Source organism: Hylobates moloch, unplaced genomic scaffold (genome assembly GCF_009828535.3).
Source record: "Hylobates moloch isolate HMO894 unplaced genomic scaffold, HMol_V3 SCAFFOLD_21, whole genome shotgun sequence".
NCBI classification, from domain to species: Eukaryota; Metazoa; Chordata; class Mammalia; order Primates; family Hylobatidae; genus Hylobates; species Hylobates moloch.
The window spans coordinates 9,960,644-9,977,420 of record NW_026652296.1 but is presented as its reverse complement, the minus strand read 5'-3'; the positions used below and the strand labels follow the sequence as shown (position 1 = coordinate 9,977,420).

Here is a 16,777-nt window from a genome sequence, read left to right as displayed (position 1 = left end):
GAGCTTGAGACCAGCCTGGGCAACATAGTGAGACCCCTGTCTCTACAAAAAATTAAAATACAAAAAAGAGAGCGAGCGAGCTATGGAATGCAACCCCTTATCACGCACCTATTGTGTGTCAGCACTCTGTTAAATCAGTTAGCCACATCTATGATGTCGGGTTAACCTCCTGACCATTCTGCCAAATGGGCCTGATGGTTCCTGTCACGGGATCCAGTGGCAGTGAAATGCAGAGGTTAAGCCATTGGATTCCAGCTGCATGGCTGGCAGAGGGTAAGGTGAACCCAGAAGTGCCGTGACCATGCCATGCCCTTCCTGAGTGGGCCAGGATGGGTTGTGATGCGCTTCCTACAAGCACAGCACTGCAGAAACATCTTGGGAAGGAGGCATCCCACCCAGCTGGGGCATGGGCTTCCGTGGCCTCCCATGCAGGTTGTATGTCCTTAAGTGTGTCTGGACCCGGGTCTGCGTTGTGTGCACCTGCAATCCCAGGATCTCTCCATCACCCACTGTGCCCCACTCCTCTCTTTCTCTTTCCCCTGGACCAGAAAGAACAACCAACCTTCTCCTCTCACCACAGTGACCCCTTGGCTCCATCCTTTCTCCCTTAGTGTGGTAATGACATTTTCTCATTGTAATTTAATTTTGGGGTTGGGTGGGGGGATGATCTTTCTTTTTCGCCTGTCTTCTGTCCCCTCTCCCCCACTGAGGCATAGAAATAGTCCCAGCTGTGAGATGAAGGTTGCAGAGTTTAAAATTGCAACTTGGTACTATTTATACTCCAGCCTGGAAGATTTTTTTGTGTGTGCAGTCGTTTATTTTGTTGTGGTGGAGATGGCTCATGCTGGAAGCAGCAGGAACTGGTGCTGTATAAACAGTTCTCTGGGCACAAGTGGGTGGTGAGGGAGCCTTCAGGTGCAGGGGGCAGGGACTAGGCCTGCCCAGAAATCCTGAGCACGCCTCCCTGGAGCAGGACGGTGTGGCCTGGTAGGGAAAGCACATGATGTGCTGGGTGAACTTTCTTCCTGAATGCTGGCCATTACAAAAATAACAACAGAAACTGGTATTTTAGAAGTCATAAAAGTAGTAGATAGTTGAGGGGGGAAAAAACCCTAATTTTTTTTTTTTTTTTTTGAAGACAGATCTTGCTCTGTCTCCCAGGCTGGAGTACAGTGGCACGATCTCGGCTCACTGCAACCTCCTCCTCCTGGGTTCAAGCAGTCCTCCTGCCTCAGCCTTCTGAGTAGTTGGGACTACAGATGCATGCCACCACGTCTGGTTAAATTTTTTATTTTCAGTGGAGACGGGGTTTCGCCATGTTGGTCAGGCTGGTCTCGAACTCCTGACCTCAGGTGATCCGCCCACCTTGGCCTCCCAAAGTGTTGGGATTACAGGCGTGAGCCACTACGCCTGGCCAAACCGCTAATTATTTCCCTAATTTTTACACAAGTGCATGAAGCAGTTGTACACTGGCAGGCCCTTTGCACATTCGTGATTGGCTTCATTTGTGAAGCATTAAAGGGTTTTTTAAATGTGTTCCTATGTTTAAACATTGGGGCATTTCCTATCAAATTAGGATTTCTGGCTTCTCTTGGAAAATGGAAAGATCTGGCAGCTCCGGGCCTGCATTTCCTGATGGCAGCTAGTGACCTGCAGCTGGAGGACTGGATGAGCACCTTTCAGATCACCACAAGCCCGATGGCCTGTTTCACTCATTTATGTTAATGTCCAGCCTGATGACTGGGTTTTATTTCTTCTTTTTTTTAAAGACAAGTTCTCACTCTGTCGCCCAGTCTGGAGTGCAGTGGTGCGATCACTGCTCACTGCAGCCTCAGCCTCCTGGGTAGCTGGGACTACAGAAATGCACCACCATGCCTGGCTAATTTTTGTTTTTTTTTTGAGACGGAATCTCGCTCTGTCACCCAGGCTAGAGTGCAGTGGTGTGACCTTGGCTCACTGCAGCCTCTGCCTCCCGGATTCAAGCGATTCTGCTGCCTTAGCCTACTGAGTAGCTGGGACTACCGGTGTGTGCCACCACACCCGGCTAATTTTTGTTATTTTTAGTAGAGACGGGGGTCACCATGTTGTCCAGGATGGTCTCGATCTCCTGACCTCATGATCCGCCCGCCTCAGCCTCCAAAAGTGCTGGGATTACAGGCGTGAGCCACTGCACCCGGCCTAATTTTTTTTTTTTTTTTTTTTTAAAGGGACGGAGTCTCACCATGTTGCCCAGGCTGGTCTCGAATTCCTGGACTTAAGTGATCTTCCTGCCTCGGCCTCCCAAAATGTTGGGATTACAGGCATAAGCCACTGCTCCCGGCCACGGACCCTTTACATAACATAAAAAATTCAAGCTTCCCTTGTCAGAGTCCCTTTCCCAACTCCTCCTGCCCAGGGCTAAGTAAGCCCTGTTAACAGGGTTTCCAAAGAAACTATGGGACGCCCGGTTGAATTTGAATTTCAGATAAACAACAAATTTTTTAAGTATAAGCACATCTCTTAACTATTAGCAGTTTGGCACATATCATTCTAGGCCTTTCTCTGTGAAGACATGTACTTTTTTTTTTTTTTGAGACGGAGTCTCGCTCTGTTGCCCAGGCTAGAGTGCAGTGGTGCGATCCTGGCTCACTGCAGCCTCCGCCTCCCAGGTTCAAGCGATTCTCCTGCCTCAGCCTCGGAGTAGCTGTGACTACGGGCACACGCCACCATGCCCAGCTAATTTTTGTATTTTTAGTAGAGACGGGGTTCTGCCATGTTGGTCAGGCTGGTCTCAAACTCCTGACCTCAGGTGATCCGCCCGCCTCAGACATTTTTTTGGTATGGTTTGTATCTGACACCGTCTGCAGCTTGCTTTTCCTCTGCGGGGTATCACCGGGGCCACTGTGTTTATTAGAGCAGGCTGTGAGGCTGTGAGGCTATGGACTCCATCTGGATTAGGATCCTTGCCCCGCTGTTTGTTAACTGTGTGATCTTGAGCAGGTTACCCCACTTCTCTGAGCCTCCGTGTCCTCATCTGTACAACGTGGAGGATAAGGGTAGCCTTGTTATTTCCTGTATTTGTTGATCTTGTCTCTTTTGAAAGCTGCCTAGAATGGAGAGGCCGTGGTGGCGTTAACCAGTCCTCCGTGATGGGCGCCAGGACTGCTGCCTGTTTATTGCTCTTTCAAAGGAGGCAGTAGAAGGGGGTCGAGCAGGAACCGGGCACATAATCCTAAGACTTAGTTTGCTTTTAAAAAAAAAAAAAAAAAAAAAATGAAGGGTGTTTGTCTCCCTGGAAACCACTTGCTAATCTCCAGGATATCGTCTCTTTTTCAGGCGAAGGAGGTAGAGGAGACCATCGAGGGCATGCTCCTCAGGCTGGAAGAGTTTTGCAGCCTGGCTGACCTGGTGAGTGGCTGCCTGGGAGGCGTGGGTTTAGGCCCAGGCCAGACTTCAGGCCCTTGCTGGAGTTTTCTGGGGAAGCCATTTTGGTGGTGAGTTAGCAACCAGGAGGAATGGGGCAGCGGCCAGCGCTGAGGGGAAAGCCACGTGCAAACCCTCCCTCCTCTCTCTCTCTCTCTCTCTCTCTCACTCAAACCCAAGTGCTTCCTGAGGCGGCCATCTTGATCTCGTCCTTCCCTGGAGATGGTTTTTATTCCGCAGAGGAGCCAGGAGTGGACCACAAGGTGGCACTCTCGGGCACCGATGCAGGGAGCCGTTCAGCGGGGACGCTAGGCTATATTTAACTTTCCTCAGCTCTTCACCGTCCCCTGTGCAAACATGGAGACAGCCAGGAAATGGCTTCAGGCCTGCGAGGCCTAGGAGGAGCCTCTTGCCCAGGCCACAGCCCGTGGTGGAGTTGGGCATCGAGTTCCTTCCTGAATCCTTCTATTCTCTCTGCTTTTACCTCCTACTGTGTCTGGTTGGCCCAAATCTACTAGCCTGGCTGAGGAGGAAGATGGAAGACGATGGCCCAGAAGACAAGGCCTTACACGCCAGAGTCTCTAGAAATCGCCTCTAGAGGCTGGGCGCAGTGGCTCACACCTGTAATCCCAGCACTTTGGGAGGCCGAGGCGGGCAGATCACCTGAGGTCAGGAGTTCCAGACCAGCCTGACCAACATGGTGAAACCCTGCCTCTACCAAAAATACAAAAATTAGCTGGGTGTGGTGGCAGGCACCTGTAATCTCAGCTGCTCAGGAGGCTGAGGCAGGAGAATTGCTTGAACCCGGAAGGTGGAGGTTACAGTGAGCTGAGATTACGCCACTGCACTCCAGCCTGGGTGATAGATCAAGATTATGTCTCAAAAAAAAAAGGAAAGAAAAGAAAAGAAAAAGAAATTGCTTCTAGATCCCAGTGTTCCTAGCATTGCTGCCAGCCAGGTGTGGAGCCCCCAGGAGCACTGATAGAATTTTCTAGAAGCTCTCAAGCTTATTAGAGGCAAACCAGTAACCTGGGCTTGAGGTGTCTGCCTGGAGGCCCAAAGGGTAGAGCTCCATATTGTGACCAGGCCCTGCGTCTCCCCAGAGTGGAGGAAGCCTGGCCAGCTGGGCCCAGTGGTATGCGTTTATGTCCCTGAGAAGCACCGTGTCCGGACCCTGAGAGTGTTTGTGAGACCCCAAGGGAGTAACAGTAACAGCAGCCCCAGATGTTCACTGAACACCTTCCTTTGTGCCAGGCACAAAGCCACCCTAGACAGCAGGCACTGAGTCATCCCTACATATTCAGCAGACCTCGGCCCAGCCTCTAGGGTCACAGCAGAAATTCCAAGAGGACCTATGTGGTTTCTTCTCTTGAGTCAATTTTTATGTTCAGATGTAGGTCCAGGTGGGAGCTAGGTAACAAGACAGGCTTTTAACAGCCTGGATTGTCCTTTCTTTACCACCATGCGTTGGGCTCTTTCTTTCTCTTTCTGTCTTTCTTTCTTTCCGTCTTTCCCTCCCTCCCTTGCTTCCTTTCTTCCTTCCTTCCTTTCCAGACAGAGTCTCACTCTGTCCTCCAGGCTGGAGTGCAATGATGTGATCTCAGCTCACTGCAACCTCTGCCTCCCGGGTTCAAGTGATTCTCCTGCCTCAGCCTCCCGAGTAGATGGGATTACAAGCATGCACCACCATGCCCGGCTAATTTTTGTATTTTTAGTAGAGATGGGGTTTCACCATGTTGGCCAGGCTGGTCTTGAACTCCTGGCCTCAAGTGATCCTCCCGCCTCGGCCTCCCAAAGTGCTGGGATTGATTATAGGCGTGAGCCACCGTGCCCGGCTGCATTGGGCCCTTTCTCATGAATGGGCCCTGTGATAAGCTTGAGTATGCAAAGAGAGTTCAGTCCATCTCCATCCCCATCAAGCCCCAGTGTATGTGGGGAGACTGATTTGGGTACCAGTTGGTGCCATCCCATGCTACAGTGCTGTTGTGAAGGTAAGGTCAAGGTGTGAAGGGATTCCAGAGCCAGTGGTGCTAAGTCCTGCCTAGGAAATTGGGAAGGCTTCGTATAACAGGTGGTGATGAATCTGGGGCTGGAAGGAGAAACAAAGAATTCAACAGATGGGGAAGGAGTACATTCAGGCAGAAGGACCAGCCTGTGCAAAGGCGGGGAGGCCAGGGATGTGGTATGGCTGGGCACTGGGTGAAGGGTCATGGCTGCGGGCAGGGAAGGCAGGTCGGGAGGATGGTGTGGATGGATGCTCCAGGGACATGTTTGTTTTCAAATCCCGTCCCGTCATCCACGTGGGCATTCTGCGCAAGGAGACCCAGCATCAGCCTGAAGAGGGCTGGGGGCAGGAGTCCGTGAGGACAGGTGGAGAGAGACCCATGTGGCCCAGCCCTGAAAAACCATCGCAGCTTCCTGTGGTGGGAAGTGTGTGTCTTTGTTGCCAGGAGACTCAAGATTGCAGGCAGCATCAGGCAGGTTCTCCTAACTCGAAGCCTGGAGATGCTTCATGGAAAGATTTAATCCTGAGGCCACACACAGATGACCCACAGGTCCAATCCTGCCTGCAGATAATTTGATGTTTCTAGCGGGGGAAAAAAGCAGGCATTAGCTTGTGACATTTTTAGAATTTCATGTGAAAAATCTAGAGTTCCGGCTTCTCTCAGAAAAGCAAAGATCTGGCCCTCCTGGGGTACTCATTCCTACCTTGCAAGCATCAGCCACCATGTCACGTGGCAAGCAAGCGACCGCCTGCTGTGGGCAGCAAGCGTGCTTTCCAGCTTGTTACAGTGCTGGCTGCTGCCGGGGAGTCTTCCTGACTCCAGAGCCGCCACGTGCTTGTGTATTTTTGATAGATGATGTTTCTCTGTTCTTTTGACCCTACTGAAAGTGGGAAAATAAAGCCAGACCGAGAGGATCCCATGTTCCAAGAAATGGAAGAGAACATGCATCCTTTTGGAAGCAAAGACTCTTCCCATGTCTGTGTTGACAGAATGTGCCCAGCCAGTTCTGCAAATATGTGATGCTTGTGGGACCCCTGGGGGTGTTTGAGCTTACAGCCCCTGCATGGGCATGCTGTGCCAATGCCATTTATATTCTAGAAATCCTCTTGGCCCCTAGAGGTTCATGCTTGGCTTACCTGGTATGTCTGCTGCGTGCTGTGGGGCTGCATGACTGCAGAGAGAGGTGTCCGGTGATCAGCCCTAGCTTGGGGCCTCTTTTTTCTCTTTAAGAGCTGCTTTGAAATCCAAGCTAGGGATGAGTAGGGTCCTTTAGGGGCAGGTGGTGTCACACCATGGACCACTGTCCCCCCAGGTCCCTGCCTTGGTCTTCAGAAACACTGTTTGATCAATTTACAGGTCCGAGAGAAGGCAGGCCCTGGACTGCATGGTTTAGAGAGAAGCCACTTCCTTTCTGATAAAATTGGGCTGTTAGAAATCAAAGTCCAGCTTCCTGTCTGCTCTATTAGTTCTTCCACTTGCCTGTCTTGATCACTCTCTGTCACTGAAATTCACCGCTCTGTTCAGGGACCTCTTTTAACATTTGATATGATGCCAATTATTGGCACTTCACATTCTGATTCCTTCCACTGTAGGGCCATGGACATGTCACGTTACCTCTCTGAACCTTTACTTTTTCCTCTGTAAAATGAAAATAATGGCTCTGATTATCTATTGCTGTGTCAAACTACCCGAAAATTTAGTGATGTAAAACAACCACCCATTTATTTTGTGGGCTAGAGCAGGGCACAGAGGACTCAGCTCATTTGAGTCGAAGCTGGCTCCTTCATCACTTGTCTGGTACCTGGGCTGGGCTGGCTGGGGCTGGTTGGTGTAACTTGCCCCGTGCACGCTCTCCACGTGGCTGGCGTGGGCTTCCTCGTAGCATGGCTGTTTGACCTCCCCAGAGCAAGCAGTCCAACGGGCAGGAGGGAAGCTGCTACATGTCTTGAGGTCTGAGTATGGAAACTGACACAGTGTCACTTCTGTTGTAGTTTATTGGTCAAAGCAGTTACACAGCCCAGCCAGAATCGGGAGAGAACCTGTATTCTACCCCTTCATGGAAGGAATTAAGGAGTTTGTGGCCATCCTTAATCCAACTACAAATAGTTTCCATCTCCAAAGAGTTACTGTAAGGAATAGATGAGGCAGAGATGTGTGCTTTACACCCACTAGAATGGCTAGATCTTAAAAACCACCAAAATACCAAGTGTTGGCAAGGATGTAGAGCAATGAAGCTCTCATACATTGCTGGTAGAAATGCAAAAGAAACTACAGCCACTTTGGAAACAGCTTGGCAGTTTCTTACAGGTTTTTTTTTTTTTTTGGAGACACAGTCTCACTCTGTTGCCCAGGCTGTAGTGCAGTGGTGCTATCTCAGCTCATTGCAACCTCTACCTCCTGGGTTCAAGCGATTCTCGTGCCCCAGTAGCTGGGATTACAGGTGCCCACCACCACGTCTGGCTAATTTTTGTATTTTTAGTAGAGATGGGGTTTCACCATGTTGGCCAAGCTGACCTCAAACTCCTGACCTCAAGTGATCCGCCCGCCTCAGCCATCCAAAGTGCTGGGATTACAGGTGTGAGCCACTGCACCCAGCCTCTTATACAAAGTTGAACATGTGCTTAACCCACATCCCAGCAATTCTAGCCCTTGTCACTACCAATAAGGAATGAAAACAAGTGCCCAAACCACGCAAAAATTCACACACAAATGTTCATAGAAGCCTTATTCGCCGGGTGTGGTAGCTCATGCCTGTAATCCCAGCACTTTGGGAAGCTGAGGCCGGTGGATCACCTGAGGTCAGGAGTTCGAGACCAGCCTGGCCCACATGGCAAAACCCTGTCTGTACTAAAAATACAAAAATTAGTTGGGCGCGGTGGCATGCACCTGTAGTACCAGCTACTTGGGAAGCTGAGGCAGGAGAATCACTTGAACCCGGGAGGCGGAAGTTGCAGTGAGCTGAGATTGCATCACTGCACTCCAGCCTCAGTGACAGAGTGAGACTCCATCCCCCCCGCCCCCCCCCAAAAAAGAAGCCTTATTCATGATACTCCAAACTAGAAACAATCCAAATGTCCATCAGCAGTAGGATGAGTAAAGCAATTGTTGATTTATGCATATATTGGAATACTACACAGCAATGAAAAAGAATTGACTGCTCTACACAGCAACATAGATAATCTCACACATGTGATATTGAGCAAAAGAAGTCATGGCCAGGCATGATGGCTCACACCTGTAATTCCAGCTCTCTGAGAGGACAAAGTGGGAGGGTTGCTTGAGCTCAGGAGTTTGAGACCAGCCTGGGCAACATAGGGAGACCCCATCTTTATTTTTAAATAATAATAATAATAAATTTAAAAAGAAAAGCTTGACACAAGAATACATTCTGTGTGATTCCAGTAGTCTGAAGTTCAGGAATAGGCAGAACTAATCTATGGGTGGTATAAGTCAGGTAGTGGTTGGTTTGGGGAGGGTAGTCATGGCCTACAGGAGGCCTTGTGGGGTGATGAAATATTCTATATCTTAGTCTGGGTGGTGGTTACACAGATGTAAACACATGTGCGGATTTGTCAAGCTGTCCACTTACGAGCTGTGCGCTTTCCTTTGTGTCACTTACACCCAGTTAAAGATCATTGCTGAGCACAGTGCTATTTATTAATAATTTTTATTATTATAATAAATAGCACAGTGCTATTTATTAAATGACTAACAAATGGCAGCTACTAATGCCATCATCATTATTACCAAAGCACCAGAGGGGCATGAAGTTGATGAAGTGATCCACAGTAAGGCTGGATTTGTAAAGCCTTTCAGCTCAGTGCCCTTTGGGGTTTGGGCAGCTTGTCCGGTCCCTCTGAAACTCCAGTGGCCTTGGGCCCACCTTCTGCCAAGGAGCAGAGTCTTACTTCGCTCGCATAAATGGAGAACATTTCCTGTTGGCCTTGGCCCAGCAGTTGCATTTGGCGTGGGTACATGTTCTTGGGTCAAGTGCATTTGGCTCTCCTTCCTAGGGGCCCTGAATCCTTCTGGACAGATGACTTTCCTCTGTGGTGACCTCAGCACCTGCAGCCCAGACTTCTGGGTTCTTGAGACCAGCTCTGGAGAGGTGGGAGGATAGTTGGGGGAAGGGTCTGGGGCCCCCAGTCTAGCACACCTGGTTGGGTGTTTGTCCTGGCAGAGGCTCTAGAGCATGGAGGCTTTTTCACTGAAATCTCTTTGCTCTTCTCAGAGCGTAGCCCAAGGTACGCAAATGTAAACGTCTGTAATGTGATGAGAAGTGAGTTGGAGATGAAAAATGTGTCACCTTCCTTTTGACTCCTCCATAAGAAGAAAGTGCTGCTCTGGGTAGCCGTGGATTCCATGTTGGGGAGACTGTTGGGAGTGATGGGGACTGGGGTTAACAAAAGTGGCAGCTGTCACTCAGCTCCAGCTGATTGTTGCCATGTGGAACATGGGCTCAGTTGATTTATGCATATATTGGAATACTACACAGCAATGAAAAAGAATTGACTGCTCTACACAGCAACATAGATAATCTCAGTGTGGCCAGGTCTTGGCTCAGTGTGTCCAGGTCTTCTGATTTTTCACGAGAAGCCAGAGATCTGGGTTTCTAAGGGAAATATCCTGACTTTGATGCATCTGGTTTGGTTTTACTTTTTTTGTTTTTTTTAGGCATGATTGGGCTGACACTGCCTGTGCCCGATGAACAACATCTGTAGACCTCTGGTGTTAGGAAGGGTGGCCTCAGGCCCATCTGGATTGGACTCCTCCCTCTCCCGCTTTCTAGCTTTGTGACCTTGAGCCAGCTCATTTAGTTTCTCTGAGCCTCGGTTTTATCTCCCATAAAATAAGGTTGAAGAGGAAATGGTTTTTGCCTCACAGGGCCTGTTCCCAGCACACGGTGAGAGTTTATGGAGTGTGCTCTGTTGGTATCATGCCCCTCTAGACTGGACCTACAGTTCTGTTTTTTCCTTTAATAAATTTTTAATTTTTAAAATAGAGATGGTGCCTCACTATGTTGCCCAGACTGGTCTTGAACTCGTGGCCTCAAGTGATCCTCTCACCTCGGCCTCCCAAAGAATTGGGATTACAGGTGTGAGCCACCACACCTGGCCCTAAAGTTTCTTTTATGGTTCTCAGCCCAGGGTGGAACCAAGAGTAAGGTTTGGGGCCTTTCAGCCCCTAGGATTGCCCTCCCTGGCCCCTCATTCTGAGTAACTACAGTAAACCTGTGGGCAGGTATAAACAGTTCCCTGTTGCCTTCAGTTTCAGCCATTGGAGAAGCTGCATCAGAGAAGGGATTTCTCTAAAAATAAAATAAGAAACAGGCTGGGCGCAGTGGCTCATGCCTGTAATTCCAGCACTTTGGGAAGCCAAGGTGGGTGTATCACTTGAGATTGGGAGTTCGAGACCAGCCTGGCCAACATGGTGAAACCCTGTCTCTACTAAGAATACAAAAATTAGCCAGGCGTGGTGGCAGGTGCTTGTAATCCCAGCTACTGGGGAGGCTGAGGCAGGAGAATCACTTGAACCTGGGAGGCAGAGGTTGCAGTGAGCAGAGATGATGCCACTGTACTCCAGCCTGGGGGAGAGAGTGAGACTTGTTTCAAAAAAAAACAAAAACAAAACTAAATAAACAAAAATAAGGGAAAAAAAAAAGAGAAGAGACTTGTTTGTTCCCAATTCTTCAGGATTTAGGGGGTGAGGGTGGTCCTTGAGTCTCCTTTCTACCACTTTCTCTGTCTGCTGTAGGTTGCCAATCCCAGCCCATACCCCCAAGCTCATTCTCACTCTTCCCCCGATTTGTTTCTTTAGAAATTAACAGAAGGATACGATTCAAGTTTGTTCCCCCGTGTTCTGACCTTGCCCTGGAATTAATTATCTGCTCTTTGCTACATCAGGGTGATTTTCTCCAAGTTTAGCCTTGTTGAGGAATGAGCTTCTCTCTAGAAATCCGGCCTTGGGGAAGAAAGGGAGGAGACTGAGGACCTTTCCCTGTCACTGGTAACAAATGCTGGAGCCAGGCAGAGCGTGCAGCTGGGGTGAGACAATGGGGAGGGGTGATGACTGTGGAAACCCCAGTGCTCAGGCCCATCTGGAGGGAGCAGCCCCAGCCTTTGCTGCCTGGGGAGACTCAGGCCCATCATTGCCAAAGCTGCTGACTTAAGAGAAGCTGTAGTTCAGACCTAATTACTTGAATTTTTAAAACCATATTTATATGTTTTTTATTTTGGAATAGTTTAGATTTACAGAAAAGTTGCAAAGATTGTTCAGAGAGTTGCCATATTAACCCTAAGGTTTTTTAAAATACATATTAAATTTTTTAATAGAGATGGTGCCTCGCTATGTTGCCCAGGCTGGTCTTGAGCTCCTGGCCTCCATGGTTAACATCTCACATCACCATGGTACATTTGCCAGTACTAAGGGGCCAGGCACAATGGCTGACGCCTGTAAACCCAACACTTTGGATTGAGGCAGGAGGATAGCTTGAGGCCAGGAGTCCAAGAGCAGCCTAGACATCACAGTGAAACCCTGTCTCTGCAAAAGATAAACAATTAGCTGGGCATGGTGGTGGACAGCTGTAGTTCCAGCTATTCAAGAGGCTAAGGCTGGAGAATTGTTTGAGCCCAGGAGGTCGAGGCTGCAACAAGTCATGATTGCACCACTGCATTCCAGCCTGCGTGACAAAGCAAGACCCTATCAAAAAACAAAAAACAAAAAACAACCCACCTCCCCCACCAAAAAACAAAACAAAACAAAAAACCAAACAAAGAAACCAGCATTGGTATGTTGCTATTCACTGAACTCCACACTTTGTTTTGATGTCATCAGTTTCCCTTGAGTGTCCTCTTTCTGTTCCAGGATCCAGTCTAAAGTGCCACATGGCACGAGGTTGTCACATCTCCTTAGTCTTTTTCGGTCTGTGACAGTTTCAGTCTTACCTTGCTTTTCATCACTTGTGCAGTTTTGAGGCATGCTGGTCAGGTGTTTCGTAGAAGGTCCCTCGATTTTTGTGATGTTTTTCATGTGGTTAGACTGGAGATAGGAATTTATGGAACGATCACCGCAGAGGAGGAGCCTTCTTATCACATCCCATCAGAGGGTACCCGATGCCCACATGGCATCACAGATGTGAACCTGCATAAGGTGGTGCCTGCGGCTTTCTCCAGTGGAATTTGCCATTTCCCCCTTTCCAGACCCATTCAGTCCTCTGCACATATTAGGCTTGTGCACATTTACTTTGTACTTCGAGCTTTGATCTAATACTATGTTAATTTTTTGTTGCTCAGCTTGTCCCAGCTTTGGCCATTTCACTCTTGCAGGTTGGCTTCTGTGTCCCTTGGGTAAGCCCCATCTCATCCTTTATTTTGTGGAACACTTTCTTGCTTTCTGGTGCTACAAGATGCTCCAGACTCAGCTCAGTCCTAGAACCAGCAATTTCTCATGGGAGCCCCACTTGAATTTTTATTGTTTTAGAGACAGGGTCTTGCATTGTCGCCCGGGCTGGAGTGCAGTGGCGCCATCTTGGATCACTGCAACCTCTGTTTCCTGGGTTTAAGCGATTCTCCTGCCTCAGCTTCCCGAGTAGCTGGGACTACAGGCACGCGCCACCATGCCCAGCTAACTTGTATTTTTAGTAGAGACAGGGTTTCTCCATTTTGGCTGTGGCTAGTCTTGAACTCCTCACCTCAGGTGATCTGCCCGCCTTGGCCTCCCAAACTGCTGGGATTACAGGTGTAAGCCACTGTGCCTGGCCTTCAAAATTTTTTTTTTTTTTTTTTCAAAATATGAGATGAGGAAACCGAGGCCCAGCAAGGCTAGGGGACCAGTGTGGTGTCATAGTGGAGAACGGTGGGGCAGGGGCTTAGGCTGGTCAGCCTGACACCACATGCCACCCTCTCAGGGCCGATTTTTGACCTTGTGGGATCAGGGCATGAAAAACGAGTATCCCTGGCTGGGCGCGGTGGCTCACGCCTGTAATCCCAGCACTTTGGGAGGCCGAGGCAGGTGGATCACAAGGTTAGGAGATCGAGACCATCGTGGCTAACACAGTGAAACCCTCATCTCTACTAAAAATACAAAAAATTAGCCGGGCATGGTGGCGGGCGCCTGTAGTCCCAGCTACTCGCGAGGCTGAGGCAGGAGAATGGCGTGAACCTGGGAGGTGGAGCTTGCAGTGAGCAGAAATCGTGCCACTGCACTCCAGCCTGGGAGACAGAGCGAGACTGCGTCTCAAAAATAAATAAATAAATAAAAGAAAAAGAAAAATGAGTATCCCTGAGGACACTGGACACCTAGAGCTAGGTGCCCAGAGAGATGGCAGTGCTGTGACCAGAGGAGGGCTAGGCGTGGGGAGAGGCACGGAGGAGTTTGGTTTTAGATGTACAGGGCAATGGGGCGAAGGTCTCAGCAAACCCAGGGCAAGGGGGAAATATTATTCTGAACAGTGTTGGGAGCAGATTTTCATGATAACCACAAGAAGTCTGATGTACTTTGGCAGAAAGAGGAGGAAAAACAGGTATAGTTTTCAAAAAATTTTTAAATAAAAATTTGGGGCCAGGAGTGGTGACTTATGCCTGTAATCCCAGCTCTTTGGGAGGCCAAGGCAGGTGGATCACTTGAGGTCAGGAGTTCAAGACCAACCTGGCCAATGTGGTGAAACCCCGTTTCTACTAAAATACAAAAACTACCCGGGCATGGTGGTGCGTGCCTGTGGTCCCAGCTCCTCGGGAGGCTGAGGCAGGAGAATCGCTTGGACCTGGGAGGCGGAGGTTACAGTGAGCTGAGATTGTGCCACTGCACTCCAGCCTGGGCAACAGAGCCAGACTCAGTCTCAAAAAACAAACAAACAAAAAAAAGTGAGTCACTAGGCCCAGCCCAAAATCTAGGGGAGGGGATTACGTGAGGGTGAGGATACCAGGAGGGTGAGACCACAGGGAGCACATCAGAAGCCGCCTCCACACTCCACGCCAGCACTGTGCTAAACAGCTCATCCTCAGTATCCCAGTGGAAGAAGGACCATCGTCATTGCACCACTGTCCCAGTGAGCAAAGGAGGGCTCAGAGAGGTGCAGTGAGTTGCCCAAGGTCACAGAGCTCATGGTGGGTAGAGCTAAATTTAAACACTAGCTTGACTCCTTAGTCCAGCTCCTGCTGTGCCCACTGGTGTTTCTCTAACAGTGGTCCCCAGATTCCTATTCCAACGTTGCCTCAGACTGTTGGCTGAAAATGCAGATTCTCAAACTAGGAGAGGCTGGGAATCAGCATTTGAAAGGCTTCCCCCAGGAGATTCAGTTGCTCCCCAGAATTTTTTTTTTTTCTTTTTTGAGATGGAGTTTCACCCTGTCACTCAGGCTGGAGTGCAATGGCTCGATCTTGGCTCACTGCAACCTCTGCCTCCCAGGTTCAAGCGATTCTCCTGCCTCAGCCTCCCAAGTAGCTGAGATTAGAGGTGTGCGCCACCATGCCCGGCTAATGTTTGTATTTTTAGTAGAGACGGGGTTTCACCATGTTGGCCAGGCTGGTCTTGAACTCCTGACCTCAGGTGATCCACCTACCTCGGCCTCCCAAAGTGCTGGGATTACAGGCGTGAGCCACCATGCCCAGCCACTCCCCAGAATTTGAGAGCTATGAATATGTGGCCTTTTTTGCACAGTGAGGATGTGATAACATGAAAATGGAATCACTCGTTCTGTCTCACACACACAGAAGAGTTAGGCTTGGTCCTTGGGTTCTGAAGGAAAAAGGAACCATCAGCGTCTGATTTCAGTGATCAAGGGAAGAATATGTGGCTTCATACAGTTCACTTTTGGGGCCCTTGCCAAGCAGAAGAAAATGAAAACTAAAGGAGATGGTGCAAGGAAGTACTTAGGACAGTGCCTGCATGTCGGAAGCATCTGATACATGAGAGTTGTGGCTTTCATTAACATTATTAATGAATATTAATCGTAATGATCAGCTTGTTAATATTACTTCCAATGCAATGAAAACTGGACTGACTTTGACTTTGGTTTAGAAAAGAGATTCTGATTCTTTCCATTCGCTCCAGTTCAGTGGTTTAGAAAATGAAGATATTTAGTTTGGGACTGGTGTTGCTGGGTGGTTGGTGGGAAGTGATTAATTTGTGGTTCAGTAAATAATACCTGGGTAGGTCTGGGTCCACAGAGGCAACGATGTTGGTCCTACCCTGGAGCTCCGAGTTGTTCTTGGGCCTGTATTGCGCAAGACGCCACCTGGCACCTCAGCCATTGGTGGGGTGTGTGTAGACCCTGGCCGACCACTGAGGCAGGCAGGAGGACACAGTGACGGGGCAGAAGGCCTGATGAGCTGTTTTGTTCCTTGCAGATCAGGAGTGATACTTCACAGATCCTGGAGGAAAATATCCCAGTCCTTAAGGCCAAACTGACAGAAATGCGTGGCATCTATGCCAAAGTGGACCGGCTAGAGGTACGTCTAGGCAGACGAAGGTTCTGAGGCTGTGGACTTGATCTTGCTTTTGCCTTTTCCTCAAAGACGCCGATCTGGCCTTGAGCATGTCAGGCATTATGCCCAATGCAGGGGGTTGGTGGTAGGAGTTGGGGAGTCTGCACTCAAGTGATATTTCAAAAAAATGACAAGTAAGAATTTGTTTCCAGGCCAGGTGCAGTGGCTCATGCCTGTAATCCCAGCATTTTGGGAAGCCAATGTGGGAGGATCACTTGAGCCCAGGAGTTTGAGACCAGCCTGGGCAACATGGCAAAACTCCATCTCTACAAAAAAAATACAAAAACTAGTCAGGTGTGGTGGTGCATGCCTCTAGTCCCAGCTACTTGGGAGGCTGAGGTAGGAGGATGGCTTGAGTCCAGGAGGTCATGGCTACCGTAAGCATTGATTGTGCCACTGTACTCCAGCCTGGGCGACAGAGCAAGATCCTGTCTCAAAAAGAAAAGAAAGAATTTGTTTCCAACATTTAAAAATCAGGGTACTTTATATAAAAATCTGCATTTTAAGCTTTTGAAAATTCAGAAGCTTTGATAACCCTGGGCCCACATTTCCTTAAATACTTTAATCTGTTTATGTGTCAAGGCATAAATATATAATGTATACATGCCTAAGTATGTAACTTAGTGAATTTTTACATATATTGACATCATGTGATGATGACCCAAATTGAGAGAGAGAACATTTCCAGCCCCTGGGTTGCATTCTTGCAAGAATGGATGGAGGCTGGGCACGGTGGCTCCCACCTGTAATCCCAACACTTTGGGAGGCTGAGGCGGGTGGATCAGTCGAGGCCAAGAGTTCGAAACCACCCTGGCCAACCTGGTGAAACCCCGTCCCTACTAAAAATACGAAAATCAACCGGGCGTGGTGACACACACTGAGGAG

The 16,777-nt window shown here is 49.1% G+C and overlaps 1 protein-coding gene across 2 annotated transcripts in view; it reads left to right on the top strand.

Annotated features, from left to right (window-relative positions):
• Positions 1 to 16,777, top strand: part of BCAS4 (breast carcinoma amplified sequence 4) — an 85,969-nt gene that overhangs the window by 19,701 nt on the left and 49,491 nt on the right. For both annotated transcript variants that reach the window (XM_058432933.1, XM_032142902.2), the window contains exons 2-3: positions 3,316 to 3,387; positions 15,755 to 15,856. In XM_058432933.1, the coding sequence (XP_058288916.1) occupies positions 3,316 to 3,387; positions 15,755 to 15,856 (174 nt within the window). The remainder of the gene's footprint in view (positions 1 to 3,315; positions 3,388 to 15,754; positions 15,857 to 16,777) is intronic.